General features: G+C 38.1%; 1 protein-coding gene across 3 annotated transcripts in view; it reads left to right on the top strand.

Annotated features, from left to right (window-relative positions):
- TTK (TTK protein kinase) overlaps positions 1-12,284 on the top strand; it is a 34,359-nt gene extending 22,075 nt beyond the window's left edge. For all 3 annotated transcript variants that reach the window (XM_084753613.1, XM_084753611.1, XM_084753612.1), the window contains exons 14-22: positions 635-727; positions 2,786-2,943; positions 3,071-3,222; positions 4,074-4,198; positions 5,799-5,879; positions 9,131-9,307; positions 9,565-9,646; positions 10,142-10,239; positions 11,852-12,284. In XM_084753613.1, coding sequence (XP_084609739.1) covers positions 635-727; positions 2,786-2,943; positions 3,071-3,222; positions 4,074-4,198; positions 5,799-5,879; positions 9,131-9,307; positions 9,565-9,646; positions 10,142-10,239; positions 11,852-11,935 — 1,050 coding nt within the window. In that variant the 3' untranslated portion in view covers positions 11,936-12,284. The remainder of the gene's footprint in view (positions 1-634; positions 728-2,785; positions 2,944-3,070; positions 3,223-4,073; positions 4,199-5,798; positions 5,880-9,130; positions 9,308-9,564; positions 9,647-10,141; positions 10,240-11,851) is intronic.
- The last annotated feature ends 3,977 nt before the right edge of the window (positions 12,285-16,261 follow it).

Below are 16,261 nucleotides of genomic sequence, written 5' to 3'. Positions count from 1 at the left end.
GATTAATTGGCTAATCAAAACCTTTCCATTCAGCTTCACTATCTCAACCTAAGGCCTTTAGCATGCCATCTCTTTTAAAGCATTTATACGTACGAGGCGAGACCATCCGGTTATAAGAGAAGGAAGGAAAGGGCAACTGATAAGCATCAGTTGGTAGATTGCCTGGGATGATGCAGAGGGTTGGAGAAATTACATAACTTCTTCACCTTCACCCAGGACAGAAGAGAGGGATGGGAATTGATGAAATACGCACTAACTGACCGGAGCTCACTGCACCTTGGCACACTGCTTTTATACAATACTAAATGGGAGGGGTGGTAAAGAACTGATTTTGGACATGTATATGGAAGTAAGGTCCAAGACAAAAAATAGGAAAGATAAAATGGGTAGCTCATGAGTTTGTCCATTGGATATTAAGTGACGTTCTTTAATTTTCTATTCAGATTAAATAAAACTTTTAAACAGGGAGATCCTTTAGAAGTTTGTTTCTGAATTAATTTAGTGTTTTTGGTTTTTTTGAGATAGTCTTCTATAGTCCAGGCTGGCCAAAATTGGGAGCGTTTCATTATATCTACTACGAACTAGTTTCTTAGACGTGTTTTTGAACTAATATTTACAAATTTTAATTGTTTAGATTTCAGGATCGTCATCAGTAAATGAATGCATTTCAGTTAAAGGAAGAATTTATTCCATATTAAAACAAATAGGCAGTGGAGGCTCAAGTAAGGTAAGTAACAATTGAATAAAAATATTCTGTCTTTTTAAAGTATGGGAGTGCTTTTATCTTCTAGAAGCTCATGTTGCTCTGGAATCAGAAAAGCTGCCTCATATCTTCCTGTCTCCTTAAAATAACTTACCTTCCCTCATTAGACCAACAGCTGGATACCAACAGCTGGATCTCAGCCGCTGCCTTTCCTCCAGTATCCTGTGCTTTCAGATTCCTTCTGGGTCACGCTAGTATTGGCTTGCAGTTCCTAGCAACCACTGTGTCATCATCATGAGGACACGGCATGATCTACTGGTGTGCTTAGGGTCTTTCAGTAAGAATTTTTTTTATTCAAAGTTTTTCCATTTAAAAATGTTCCAAGAACATGAATTTCTGGAATTAGATTATTTCCTAGGTTTTTCTGAGTGATTATTTTTTAAATGTTTTTATTTTTCAATGTTCAGGTCATTAGATAGCATTATGGCCTTTCCATTTCATTCATTTCCCTACAGATTTCAGGTTTCTTTATAGCTGATGAACTCTCATTACGGATATATTTTTTTCATTATTCATCTGCTGATGAAGATTTAGGCTGATTTCATTTCTTGCTGTTGTGAATAGAATGGTGCTAAACATGGATGGCCAAGTGTCTGTGCTGTAGGATGAGGCCTTTGGGTATATAGCTGGTACATGTTAAGAAACCTCCATGCTGACTTTCATAATGGCTGTACCAGTTTGCACTCCCACTGACAGTGAATAAGGGTTCCTCTTTCCCCACATCCTCACCAGCATTTGTTGGCCTGTTTCTTGATAATACCTCTTCTAACTGGGTTGAGGCAGTATCTCAAAGTAGTTTTAATATATATTTCCTAGGGCTTTGATTACATCTAAAAATCTTATGTGGCTATTTGTGTTTCTTTATACTTTTTTACTTTATTTTACAAGTATGAGCTTTTGACTGCCTGTTTGTGCACACAAAGATCCTTTTGCCTGTGCCTCCCAACTGTTGGGTACCCGTGGAGGCCAAAAGAGGGCACTGGCTCTTCTGGGGCTGTAGTTACAGTTGTTAGCCACCATGGGGATGCTGGGAATCAAGCTCGAGTCCTCTGGGAGAGCAGTGTTTCTATGCTGAGCCATCTCTGCAGCCCTCTTTCTTCTTTTCGGAACTATTTCCTTAGCCTGTTTGCCAATTAGAAGTTTTGTTTTATTTTACAGGTCTTTGTAATTCTGGATATTAGTTCCCTCTGCAAACTATAGGTAGCTAACGTTTTCCTTTTGTTCTGTTGGCTGTCTGTTTATAGTTTATTTGGCTCTGCAAGAACTTAATTTCATCTAGTCCCATATGTTGATTCTTGGGGCTGTTTCCTGTGCTTTGGCTCCAAAAGTGCTTGCTTATACCTGTATCTTGAAGGCACCGTGTTCTGGATTTGAATTACTGAAGCTACAAGGCCCCACTGCTGTGGTGTGTGTGGTGGGAGTTGTGCTGTCACGTGCTGGCTTCTTTCAGAATATTATTTGTCTTACTAGTGTTTTCAGAAATTGACTCATAAGACTGTTACTGTTCCTAACTGAAACGTGACTTACCCTACTTTCCACAAATGCATATAATGATGGCGTACAATGACTGTAATTTAAAAAATATTATCAACGAAATGAACTTATTGAGGTTGTGCACAATGAAAAAGGAAAAACCAAAACCCACTGTCTGCCACAGCCTTAGTCATCCTAATCATTTCTCAGTGTCTTTCTCTCAATGTTATTTCCCTGGATAAGGCATCTTTCGAGTTGTGTAAACATAGCAAGTTTAAGTTGCTTTCTTAGATGTTCATGTAGAAAATGTTGGGGGTTTTAGTTACTTGAATGTCCATTGTCACAAGGGCTGGAAAAGGTCACTTAGGCTCATCCCCAGAATTTGTTTCCTTCTACACTCAAAATAGGCCCAGAAGCATCTAGGTGTTGGTGTTGGTGTTGCTTTCAGAATTTTCTCAGCCGAAGACTGTTAGTGTTAAAGTGAAAAGCACTGTGATGCTTTACAAAGGGAAAGCGTGTTCTAAGCCCTGCGCTCTGCTGTCTGTGCAGGTGTTCCAGGTATTGAATGAGAAGAAACAGATATATGCCATCAAGTACGTAAACCTGGAAGATGCAGACAGCCAAACTATTGACAGCTACCGCAACGAAATTGCTTATTTGAACAAACTGCAGCAACACTGTGACAAGATCATCCGACTCTACGATTAGTATGTGTTTGTTGTTATTTTTAAAGATGAGACTGTTTTTGCCACAATTCTTAGACAAACAGCAAATCCTTATTGATAGAATGAAAGTATTTATTATATTGTTGCTTCTGTTTGATTTTAATTGCAGTGAAATCACAGAACAGTACATCTACATGGTAATGGAATGTGGAAACATTGACCTGAATAGTTGGCTTAAGAAGAAAAAATCCATCAATCCATGGGAACGTAAGAGCTACTGGAAAAACATGTTGGAGGCAGTACACACGATCCACCAGCATGGTATTTTAAAATCTCTTTATATATGTAAAGTTAAAATAATTGTTAATTGTGTCGTCTTATCAGTTCCCCTAGACTTGAGCATTTGGGCATCCTAGAAATAGGAGGGTGGAGGTCAGTGCTTCAGTCGCCAAAGCTTTTCTCTTTTGTGCCTTGTGTGAGAGCTGGTTTGTTCTTCTTTTTCTGTGTTACTATTAGCCCCTGGTTCTTACTTGTTCTTTCCAGGGCTCTTCTTTGTCTTTACTCTGTCTTTAAAACGACCACGTTTAATCTAGTGCATTTCCTCTGCTTTTCCTTTTATAAGCACTGACTGGTTAGAGGTTAGGATTCTTGGGTGATGTAGGAGGACTTGATTTTACTGCCTGGCAGTGCTTTGTGGTACACTCCTGGGCAGTGCAGGGCAGTGTGCGGCACACACCAACATGCTAGGCCCTGTAATCCTGAACACTTCACTTTAACTCAAATTGCATGAGTGTCCTCACCCTTAAAATGTCGATGATAAGCCGGGCTATGGTGGTGCACACCTTTAATCCCAGCGCTTGGGTGGCAGAGGCAGGGAGATCGCTGTGAGTTCGAGGCCAACCTGGTCTACAAAGCTAGTCCAGGACAGCCAAGGCTACACAGAGAAACCCTGTCTCGGAAAAAAAAAAATAACAATGATAATGCTATTTATTTACTCAGCATTGCTATAGAGTGGTACCTGGCACACAGCATTTGCTAAAAAGGTGTGGAATGTGTAATAAATGAATATTGATGTATTGACTAATTGAAAGGATTAGCTTGACCCAGAGATTGTGAAATGTTTTTTGTCCACAGAATGTTTACTTCATCTAACAGTGAATTTTATTTTGAAGGCATTGTTCATAGTGATCTGAAGCCTGCTAACTTTGTAATAGTTGATGGAATGCTAAAGCTAATTGATTTTGGGATTGCAAACCAAATGCAGCCAGACACAACAAGCATTGTTAAGGATTCTCAGGTAGGACTCTTTTTTGGTGTCTTGGTTGAATTGTAGTATTTTGAACCAGGCCTTCACATAACCCAGAAAGGCCTTGACTTTGACTTTGTCAGTGGCCTTCAACTCTTAATCCTGCTACTTACGTCTCCCAGGTGTGAGTCCCATCGCCCAGCTTTGGGTAGAACTTTAATGATGGCTGCTTACGACAAGATTTAGTTCCTGTTTATCTGTTAAGTGGTTTGCCAATAGTTGTGTGTGTGTGTGTGTGTGTGTGTGTGTACACATTTACACACACATATGTACATACATACATACCATATTCTTCAAATTTGAACTCTTTTTAAAAGAACAGAAACTATGGTTATAAAAGATTCAAAACTGTGGTCAACTTAATTTAGAAAAGCGTTCAAGATCAGACAAATTTATCCATCAGTTTCCGATGATTTTCACATAGCTGAGGCACAGCAAAGAGCAGTCGCTGCTGCATGTTCTCCAGTGTCTCACTTCTTTTCTTACTGCTTAAATTTGGGGGGAAATTTTAAGAGAGCCTTTTTTGAAATACTGAATCATTTCACTCAGCTACATTAAAAAAGAAGTATTTTCCGTGTGTGTGTGTGCGCGCGTGTGTGTGTGTGTGTGCGCGTGCGTGTGCGTGTGTGTGTGTGTGTGTGTGTGTGTGTGTGTGTGTGTGTGTGCAAGTGCGAGCATGCCTGTGGAGACGAGAGGATAGCTTTGGTAAAGCAGTTCTCTCCTTCCACTCTGGCTTCTGAGACCCAGATCGATTGTCCTCCAGTCCCCAGCTGTGGTTTTATAATAAGATCTGCAACATCAAATGTAATGATGCTATTTCATAAAAACTAAAACAGTGACATGAAAAAAGAGCTGAAAGGATCTTGACTGGACCTCATATGCTGTATCCATGAGTAAAAGCTTTTGATAGAGGTCTGTCAATTGTTGAAGCAAAATCAGACTTTGTTAGGAAGAGTCACTGGCCAGCACTCAGAGTAAATTCTACTTGACCGTCATCACTTTTTGCAGCAGAAGTACAGGTGACCATTGTTTGTAGGCAAGCCTAAAGCTACGCATCGCAAGGTCCTAGCACGAAGACATTGTTGGTTATCTTGGGACTAAAGGATTTCTATCACCCGACTGTAGAAACTTATATGATTTAGCTTTCCAGCCCATCTCAGTCTACACGCAGGGGCCAAAGAATGTTGGCAGATGAAACTAGCTGGTTTCTTTTATTTATATATTAATTTGTTGGTTGGTTTATTGAAGGGAAAAGTGTTGAATTTATGAGAACATGGAAGTGAATGGTAGTCAGTTCTCTCAGAGGTCATAATTAGCCTAGAGAGCTGTAAAGGCAGGCAGCTCTCGCTCTCCAACACAGCTGTAGACAAAGCATGGCCTTCCAGAAGGAACCAGTCCATTCTCAACCCAGCTCTTTTGCTTGGAGCTATGATGTGCATATTTTTATATTGTTGGCAGTTATTTGACTTTTTTAAGGTCTGTCACTCACATCACTGTTGTCCATGTTTCCAGGAGTCTGACACTTATGTATTTACAAATCTAGAAAGATGATTGCATTGATTTCTTTTTGTTTTCTGTGATTGGCAAATAGGTTGGAACAGTTAACTACATGGCTCCAGAAGCCATCAGAGACATGTCTTCTTCAAGAGAAAATGGAAAAATCAAGACCAAGGTACTGGAAATAGCTCACTCACCTGGCACCAATGAACTCCTGTGAATCGTTATGAAAGTCACTTTCACCATTCTTTTACTTTTTTTTTTTTTTTTTACATTTTATAATTCCATGTGTCTGTGGTTGTTATTTCGGTCTCTGTGCATGCTATTTCCTCCTTTGTGTTCCCAGCAGGGCCCCATTTTCTGTTTGGGATACATCAAGCTGCCAGGCTAATCTCTCTCTCACTGCCACAGTTATCACAAACACAACCATACTTGGCTCCCGGCTTCTTCATGTACCTTACCTGGCTTCCCCTCTGTGAGTTGGACTTGTTGAATAATGTGTATTTTAAAAGAAAACAAGAAATAACAGAGAAAGAAATTTCTCAGTTCAGAATCCAGCTCACTGCTACATAAATTTGTTTTTCTTCCCTAGAAAACTATGGGTTCTAGGTAGTTTTTCAAATAATTTCCATAAAGTCGTAGTCTATATCTATGTCTCTGTGTGTGTGTGTGTGTGTGTGTGTCTGTGTACATTTATCTTCTGAGTCTAGGCACATTTATGCCAAAGCACATATGTAGAGGGCACAGGGTAACTTTGAGTATCTATTCTTACCACCTGTCTTGTTGGAAATGGGGTGTTGTTGTTGTTGGCCACAGTGTACGCCAGGCTAGCTGACCCCAAGACTGGGGTTTCTTCTGATTCCTCCCACTCCTGTCTTTTCCTGGGTTGTCATGCCTGCTTTTATGTAGGTTCTGGGGATTTAGTCACATCACTGTTATCCATCTTTCCAAGAATCTGACGTTCATGTGTTTACAAATCTAGAAAGATGTTTTCTCCACTGAGCTCTCTCCCCAGCCCATTGTGCAGAAAACCTTGCTGAATACCTTATTTTAGAAAGCTGATTTTGTAATTATTTGCCTTCTATTTTCTCCTCTGATTTATATTTATCGCCTCTTGATTATGTTTTCTTAAGACTTCTCATGGTTTTGTTGAACTTAAAATCCAAGATCTTTATTTCATTTACAAATTCTATTTTTCTTTGCTTTCCAGTTGTCTTTGTCTTTGTTAGAGCTTTGTTTTTGTATTTAGTTTGGTTTTGTTGTTTGTTGTTTTTCTTTTAGACAGAGTCTAACTTTGAAGCTTGGTTGGCCATGAACTTGTGGCAATTCTTCATTGAATGAATTACCTTGATAGTACCCAGCTAAATAGTTTCTTTTTTTTTTTTTTTTTTTTTTTTTTTTTTTTTTAGGTGGTGGTATGGGGAACTTAGCCTAAGGATCTTGCGTTTGTCTCTTGAGCTGTCTCTCCTGCGTGCCCTGGTTATTTTCTCCCACCTTCTTAAATCATGATTGATTTTAGTGTTTGTACTTGGATTAAACTATTAGTTTAGCTGGATGTGGTAGCACTTGCCTGTGACCTGCCCCTGGGAAGCTGATGCTAGAGGATTAAGAGTCTAATGATAGCCTGGGCTATGGAACACAACTTTACTTTTTAAAAGATAACATTTTTACTGAGTCTTAACTTTGGTTATTATTTACATGCTTTATCATGGTATTTTTTAAATGCCTATTAATTTCTAAGTTTTATGATTTCAGTTGAACATATGTCCTTTTCACTTTAAGGTTTTGGCATACCTAGAGGTTATAATTTTTTTCAGTTGTCAACTCAATGATTTAGTATGCAATTGCAAATTTCCCCTCCCTGTTCTTCCCGTCTCTCTTCTTTCCTGCTTCTCATATTTTGAGGCACAGTCTCATTAGTATTTTCCAGGCTAGCTGTGAACTCTTAGCTTTTCTAATGCTGGGATTTCACATGTGTGCCACCACACCTGGCTCAGTTTTCAATGATACAGTAACGTTTCACAATTCACGGTTGGGTCTAGACAGATGGCTCAGTCCTCTCTAGCAACTTTTGCTCTCGCAGTGCAGTTCCCAGCACCCCTGTTGGGAATAGCTGCATGTGTAACTCCAGTATCAGGGACTCCATTGCTCTTTTGTGCCTTCTGTGGGCAACCATACACACGTGGCACACACACACACCAACACATTTGTTAAGCTTTTTGTTGTTGTTGTTTTTTAACTTTATTCTTTTTTTTTTTAAGTTGGTAATACTGTTTATCAGGGTTGAACTAATTTTTTGTCTGTGACAATTTGCTCTTTTTTCTTAATATTAAGTTGTAGCTTCTACTCTATTTTCATATCTTCTTTTTTTTTTTTTTTTTTTGGTTTTTCGAGACAGAGTCTCTCTGTGTAGCCTTGGCTGTCCTGGACTCACTTTGTAGACCAACCTGGCCTCGAACTCACAGCGACCCGCCTGCCTCTGCCTCCCAAGTGCTGGGATTAAAGGCGTGCGCCACCACGCCCAGCCCTCATATCTTCTTTTTTAAGGGCAGGTTTTTGTACGTCCATTTCTTTTTCTTCTCCCAGCTTTCACCAACTTTCTATACCATTTTGTTTACATTTATTCTTTATGGGAAGTATGCTTCTATTCATTTTTCATTCTCCATTTATCATTGCTGTGATTATTCCTACTGTGATTTTAACTCAGTGAACATTTAACAGCGTTGGGCTTGGGAATTGAATGCTGCTTATCGTCTGGGCTAAAGAGATGACTCAGCAGCTAAGAGTATTTGCTGCTCTTACAGAGGACCTGGCTCAGTTCCCAGAACTCAGATCCATACACCTACGTAGAAAACAAACTTACAGAGAAAAGTAAACTCTCCTCCATGATTATCTATACATAATCCCATTTATACCTATAACACTATACCTTAATTTGTTTTTGCTGTTGGGATTAGACTTAGGGTTTTGTGGTGCTAGCTGAGTGGTATGCCTCTGGCTTTGTCTAGTCTGGTTCTGTGGTTTATACTCTAGAGATTAGGGTTATACAATTTAAATGACCTTTAAAAAATATAGACATGTTATGAATTCAGATTCAAATGTGTTCAACCTCATCATTCTGCAACAACCAAGTATATACAAATTGTGGGTCTTCTAGGATTGTGTTATTACAAGGTGTCAATAATTTAATACTTTATTTCCTATAAAGTAATTTTGAGTTTTTTCAAGGCTCTGAAGTTAATTCTTCTCTGTAAATTGATCAAATGTAACGAAACCTAGAAAATGATGCTTTGTTATATAAGAATATCTTATACTTTGTTATTCGTTGAGGTTTTAATTATTATTGCATAATTAGGATTACAGACATAACATTTTATGTTACCTTTTTTACTAAAATAAAACAACTTTTCTTCTTCTCCTACTTAGATAAGCCCAAGAAGTGATGTTTGGTCCTTGGGGTGCATTTTGTACTATATGACTTATGGCAAAACACCATTTCAGCATATCATTAATCAGGTCTCTAAATTACACGCCATAATTGACCCTAGTTATGAAATTGAGTTTCCTGAGATTCCAGAAAAAGATCTTCAAGACGTGCTAAAGGTAACACTGATAGTATGTGGATATAGAAAGATAATGTCTCATAATTTGATGTTTGTTTAAAAGAATTGCTGAGGTGATTGGAATTATTTAGCTCTCCTGAATGCTTATTGTGAATGGTGTTTTTTAATTTATTGGATACTTGGAGTTTCTAAAAGGTGACTCGGAGAAAACCTGTTACCATTGTCTGAGCAGGATCTCTAGTGCAGCTTCTGTGGTATTGTGTCACCTGGAAAGAACTTTCTTTTTTCTTTTCTTAGTGCTGTTTAATAAGGAACCCTAAAGAGAGGCCGTCCATCCCTGAGCTCCTTGTCCATCCATATGTTCAAATCTCCCATCCAGGTACTGCTTCCCTAACGGTCACTATTTCCTGGGATACCAGCATGAATGACTAGTGTGCTAACAGTAGAAAATCAGAATCTAAGCTGGCCGCTGTCTTATATCCATCCTGCATAGGGGATTGTGATAAATCACAATAATGGCAGCTAGTGTACAGTTCATTAAGTACAATATATATAGTTTTTTGTTAGTGTTGTTTTTGGGGGGACAGAATCTTACTATTGTAGCCCACACTGGCCTTAGGCTGGCCTTAAATCCATGATCCTTTTCACCAGCCTCCAGATTGTGAGTTTTTGTTTGTTTGTTTGTTTGTATGTTTTGATTTTTTTTTTTTTTTTTTTAAAGACAGGGTCTTGCCTCAAACTCAGAGCAATACTCCTACCTCAGCCTTCTGAGGAATGGAATTATAGGCATGTACCTAGCCAGAATGTGTATGTTCAAATGAATTTATATTATTCCTATTAGTCTAGCATTTTGTTGATTGTATTCCTTTTATAGGCAGCCGAATGGCTAGGGAAACCACTGATGAGATGAAACATGTTCTGGGTCAACTTGTTGGTCTGAATTCTCCTAACTCCATTTTGAAAGCTGCTAAAGTAAGTGCATCTGCATTTAGTTGTTTTAATGTACTACAGTGAGTACATTAGGCTCTTAAAGAAACATATAACTAAAAAGAAAGTTGGCCTACCACTCACATCTATGGTGAAAAATTTACAAGTGTGGACCTTTCTGATTTGTGTTGATATTCTTATCTTTTAAACTATTTCAACAACATTCTTAGCACAGCTTTAGAAATCGTTCTTAATATAGCCTTAGGAAAGTGATAATATTTGTCACATGCCATAGCTTCTATAGCAAGTGGTACATTCACCAGAGCACATCTCACCCTGCCTGGCTTCCTGGCACTTTCTGTCTCCACTGTCACCATGATGTGAGGGTAGATTTGTTTTGTTTCATTTTGAGATAGCGCCTCACTATGTAGACTAGCTAGTCTAGAACTTAGAGTGCAAGTCAGGCTTGCCTTGAACTCACACAGAGATCCGCCTGCCGCTGTCCTCTAGGGCTGCAACTAACAGTGTGTGACACTACGCTCAGATCACAGTCATATTGGATCTCGTTTTCATCAAATAGTATTGTAATTTCTAATACCTACGATTGCTTATCAAATAAGTTAGCTACCAAACAATTACAAATCAGATATTTGGGTTATAATACCATAAAAGTATGAAAGTTTGAACTAGCAACACTTTGTTCCCTGGATAAAGGTCAAATCATATTGCTAATGGACGTGGTCTCGTCTTGGCTTTACCTTATTGTATCTTCTCCATATTATATATATTCATAGGCTCTTAGGCTTTTTTTCCTCAGATGCTGATGGCTGAACTAGTAGTAGCTTTGAGGTCCTTAAGTTGGACAAAATGCCTTTATATTCATTTCTTTTTCATGTTTCTATATTTATATGGAGTGTATTATTCAAAATGTTCTCTTAAATAAGATTAAGGTGAGTTAATCACCCTGTCACTGAGATTTCATGTTACTTAGTGGCAGAAATAACATCAGTTAGATGTTGGCTTAGCATTCATTCCTTTTTACTACATAGCTTTCAGTAATTCAATTGCCCCCTGTATCTATGGCTTCTATATCTGGAGTCAATCAAATAAAAAAATACTCTGAAAAAGAATTCATATGTAGTGGACATATACCCACTTTCTTGTTATTATTCCATAAAAATGCAGTAAAACAAATATATATTTACATGTATTAGTTTAGTTCATACTTATAATAACTAATACAGTATAATATAATATATGTATACATACATCTGTGCAAATAGTACACACATTCTGTAAGGGACTGGAGCGTCTCTCAGGTAGGAATTTTGTCGACCAGCCCTTCAAAGGAATACTAAGGGACATTGGAACCTAATTAGACTTTTACTTATATAGTAATTTTAATGTCTTTTGATCAGTAGTATATATTGCTTCTGAGATTATATGTTGTTTTCTTATGAATATTTGATATGGGAAAAGTAAGTGAGCTTGCAGTGGTCTTAAAGATCTGCATATATGCTGATTGTGCTATATTATAATTCTCTTATGGAAAGGTTGAACTACATTTCTTTATATTTGGAATATATCATTATCTTTTCTAATCTAGTAATACATTGAACTAAAAAGTTGAAAAACAGATTTGTGTTTTTAATTTCAGACTTTATATGAGCGTTATAATTGTGGTGAAAGTCAAGATTCTTCATCATCCAAGACTTTTGATAAAAAGAGAGAAAGAAAGTGATGCACAGCTATTCATAAACCAAAAACACTAAATTTATTCGCCTGCTATACTCTTGAATCTGTGGAAATCTGCCTTAGGAAACTACCTTGCCTGGACTTTATCAGTAAAAAACCTTCAGTGAGTTATCCTTAAAAGAACATTGTCAAGTTAATCACTAATGACACTGTATATATTAAATTAGAGTTGGCGCTCTTCTTTTATGCTTTTTTGTAAATCTCATCTGTCTGGTAACATTTCACACTTGAAGCAGTGGGTGGACAGCTGGAATGTTGAAGACCTCTGTAAATAAAGAGGATTTTTTTCCTCTCAAGGTTTATGTAAATAAAGCTTTACAGACTGAGAGACACCACAGCTCCAGAGTTGTACAATTGTTTTTTTCAATTAAATGTGTTACTGGTATGGTAGCAACATTCTTAGAAAAACTGGATTAATAATAAATAATAAATAAGTAAATACTTAGTAAATAAAGTATAACAATTAAATTTTCAAGGAGTTTAGGATTATAAATAAGGTGGACAATGGTGGCCCATGACTTTAATCCTAGCACTCGGAAGGTGGAGGCAGGTGGATCTCTGTGAGTTCAAGGCCAGCCTGGGCCAGCCTGGTCTAGAGTTTGTTCTAGGACATCCAAGGCTACACAAATCCTGTCTCAATAACCCTCCTCACCCCCCCCCCAGCCCCCCAAAAATTGTAAATAAATTTCCTAATTACCTGTGGCCCTGTAACCATCTGTAGGATTTGGTCTGCTTGTGCCTTTTTCAATTCTGCCTTTGACTCTTCATAGTATGTATGGGGTTTGGTGTTCAGAGTTGTATAAGTTGTATTGCTAAGGCATGCTATTATTGAGTACTTTTGGGAAATGGAGTCTTATAAATGTCTCCGTGTGTGATGCTGTCTTTCTTCTTTTTCCCTTTCTCTTTCTCTCACCCTCTCCTACCCTCCTGGCTCTTGTTGGGGATCAAAACCAGAGCCTTCCAAGAATCTCACTGCATAAGTGCAAACCAGAATTCGAGATACTTCTCAAATATTTCCAAATGTGGATACTCAGCTTTACCTTGCAACAACACAGTATTAGTTTCTAAAACAATAATAGTGTTTACGAAATAAACTTCCTTTTTTCAGAGCAGGTTTAGGTCCACAACAAAATTAAGCAAAAAATAAAATAAAATAAAACCAAACAAAAACCCAGAACTCCTGTGTCCTTTACTTTCTCTGACAGGCAGCTGCCATCACTTTTCTCATTACTGTCATCAAAACATCACACAGTGGTACCTTTTGTTACAATCTATGAGCTTACACTAAAAGTCCATAGTATATGTTAGGTACATTCTGTGGGCTTTGACATGTCCTTTACAGGAATTTTTCCTACATTATGTCCTTGGCCCCAACTCTGGGGTGACCCTGCTCTGTCTTGTTCTTTTCCCAGCCATAGTAAAAGTGAGATCTAACAGTAACAGCTTTTCAGGTGGACTTTTCCTCTCTGTGCCTTTTTGATAGTAGCTCTTCTCCCCCCCCCACCTCCCTCCCCACCCCTACTGACTAATAACCCTTTGGATGTGCCTTGGGCCACCCATTCCCCTGCTGAAAGCCATATTGCTTGCTTCTAAGTCTTGACAGTTGTAAATGGAGCTGCTATAAACATTTCTATGCAGTTTTGGTATGATGTCAGTTTTCATCTACTTTTCGTGGGTAGAGTCTATGTTTAAGAGTATTTAGATGTGTAAGCACCTGCTATGCTGCATGTTCTACCCTGACACAAAGGCTCACATTTGTGTGGCTCCATACCCTCACCAGAGTTTGATGTTTGGATTTGGGGGTCTGATCATGGTGTCACTTTCCTTTAATCAGCACTTCCTAGTGCTGTGTTGCTGTACATCTTTTCCATGTGCCCACTTGCTGTGTGCACACCATCTTCGGTGGGCTATCTGTTCGGGGGTCTTATTAAAGTTTATGAGCTCTGTATATTTGGAGTAACAATCCTTTATCTGACATGTCTTTCTCAAGTAGTTTCTCCAGTTCTATGGTTTGTTTTATTTCTCAACCACATTTATTTAACCACACTTATTAGTTTCAGTGTTTGAACTTTTAAGTTAATATAACAAATAACTAATAAACTTAAGCTGGCAGTTATGTAAACCAACCCGTGTAGAGGCCATGGTAAAAACCTGACCTGGAAGTTAGAAAATTATCTTATAGACTGTAAATACTGCTAATTTTTAAAGGTATCTTAAAATAACTGCACTTGTCACTTGTAACCTCTTAAAATGCTACTTATGCTATGAGTTGTAAAATAATCTCATTGGAAAGGAAAAGTTCAAAGCCTACAGGTTGTACCCCCATGTTGGCCGCCAATTCTTGGCATATTTAAAAAATGTATTTTTATTTTGGGTTCCTTAAATCTTTCTCCCTTCACCACCCCAATCCCTTCCAACACCCCAATACCAGGTAGGAGAGAAAGAAGGTGAGTAGGGAGAGGGGGTGTGGTTTTCTTTAGTTACTTCGTGCTGTTTAGGGTCGTCAGGTTCCTTGGGTCAAGTCCAATTCTCAGTTCAGGATTATCTCTGACGACTTCTCATCGCACTGCGTCATCAGCAACTGGGAGCATCAGGGGTAAAATGCCAGCAAGCCGCCTTCTTTCTCAGAGCCCCCAGTCTTTCTCCTGGTCTGGCTTTTATCCTCCTGGCAAAGACCATGCCCCTGCACACAAGGCATTTGCTCTTCTAGTAACAGAACACCAGGGTCCTTTCACAAGTCTGTTTCACATCCCACACTTGGGATCAAAACAACATGTTTACATGCACTACATATCCCTTTTGTATTTTTAAAAAAATATGCCTTTTTGAGGTGCTGCCAGGAACAGATGTGTCTCTCTGTCAGAAAGAGTTATAAATAAATGCCATATTCTGAATATCTCCGAGCCGTTGGAAGACCATCTATCTATTTACTATAGTACATAACCATATCTACCTATCAATCTATCTCTGTCAATTGATTGATTTATCTAAGTAAATCTAAATAGACAAATACTGCTTGTTTTAGCTATGTACTATCTGCTTAACTTTGAAAACATACACAAGAGACTAAATAAAGCTTATTTCTGCAGTTAACTAGCATCTAACAAGAATACAAGTAATATTTGTAGGTGACTATTAACTTGCATCTGCAACCATCCTGAATAGTTTGCACTAGTAAGCTTTCATAAGACTAGAACTTTCACATGACATTTGAATATCACATTTTCAAATGAGTTACATACGTACAATACATAGAGCAAATGTTGAATAACATAATCTTACATTTCTAGCAGTGTACAATGTTTGAGGCTAGTAGATCCAAAAATCTACCTTTTATCCTAAAATTCTATATCCCACACTCCTTTCCCCTAACACTAGATAGGATAGAAAAACAAGAGACAAAGAAGGATGGAGAGGAAAAAGAAAGAAATCCCTAAATCTAACCTTTATTAACTTATAACCAGCCCCCTCGCACACACCAGGCAATAACAAACATTGGTAACCCACCAAAAAAATCCACCCCACCTATTGGGAATGGGATATTGCCTTCTTAAAATTACTTTTTGCTGTCTTAGGGTAAAAGCATCTTTTGGGTACCCTTAGAAAATTAGGATATTGGCCAAGTGCTGGAAAAGCTAGCTGTGTCTTTCTGTCCAGTCTCTGCGGGATCAATCCTTTGGGCTAGCCCTTTTGAGGTTGACATGCATGCAAATTATTGAGGAAACAGTTGCTGAGGCATTCTGTGAGGTTGAGTCACCTGGGCTATTTGCTTTCTCTTCATTATTATCGGGTCTTTTGTTCTGGAAGTAAACTTTAAAACGTATTAGTATAAGTACATTTCTATATACACACACACATATATAATATGTAATACATATATAATATATAAGATGCACAAGTCAGCTAAAGATACATTTCTGCCCTAATTTTGAGCAGATGTAAGGCATTAACTTTCTAAATCTGTTTGAGCTGTAATGTCTATGCTGTATGGATGGAATGCATTGAGGACCAGGTAGCCCATAGGATTCCCTTGCTAAAACGCACACACACACACACGCATGCGCACACACACACACTATATACCTACCATACCATAACCACCACAAACAGAGGCACTACACATCACAAAATTGAATGGTAAAAGTAACTAGTATTATTTCTATTTAAGATTGTAATGAGGCACTTAGTGCACTCATAATAAAAGAGAAAACAGAAGAAAAAAAAAAGAGAAAACCCCAAATAACTGGTTAATGAAGAAAACTCTTCTAATGTATTATGGGATTGCTTGGACATAAAATTCTGAACTATATAA

Source organism: Acomys minous, assembly GCF_964271855.1.
Source record: "Acomys minous genome assembly, chromosome: 13".
Lineage (NCBI taxonomy): Eukaryota > Metazoa > Chordata > Mammalia > Rodentia > Muridae > Acomys > Acomys minous.
Note: the sequence above shows the minus strand (reverse complement) of the source record. Positions and strands in the feature narration are given on the sequence as shown.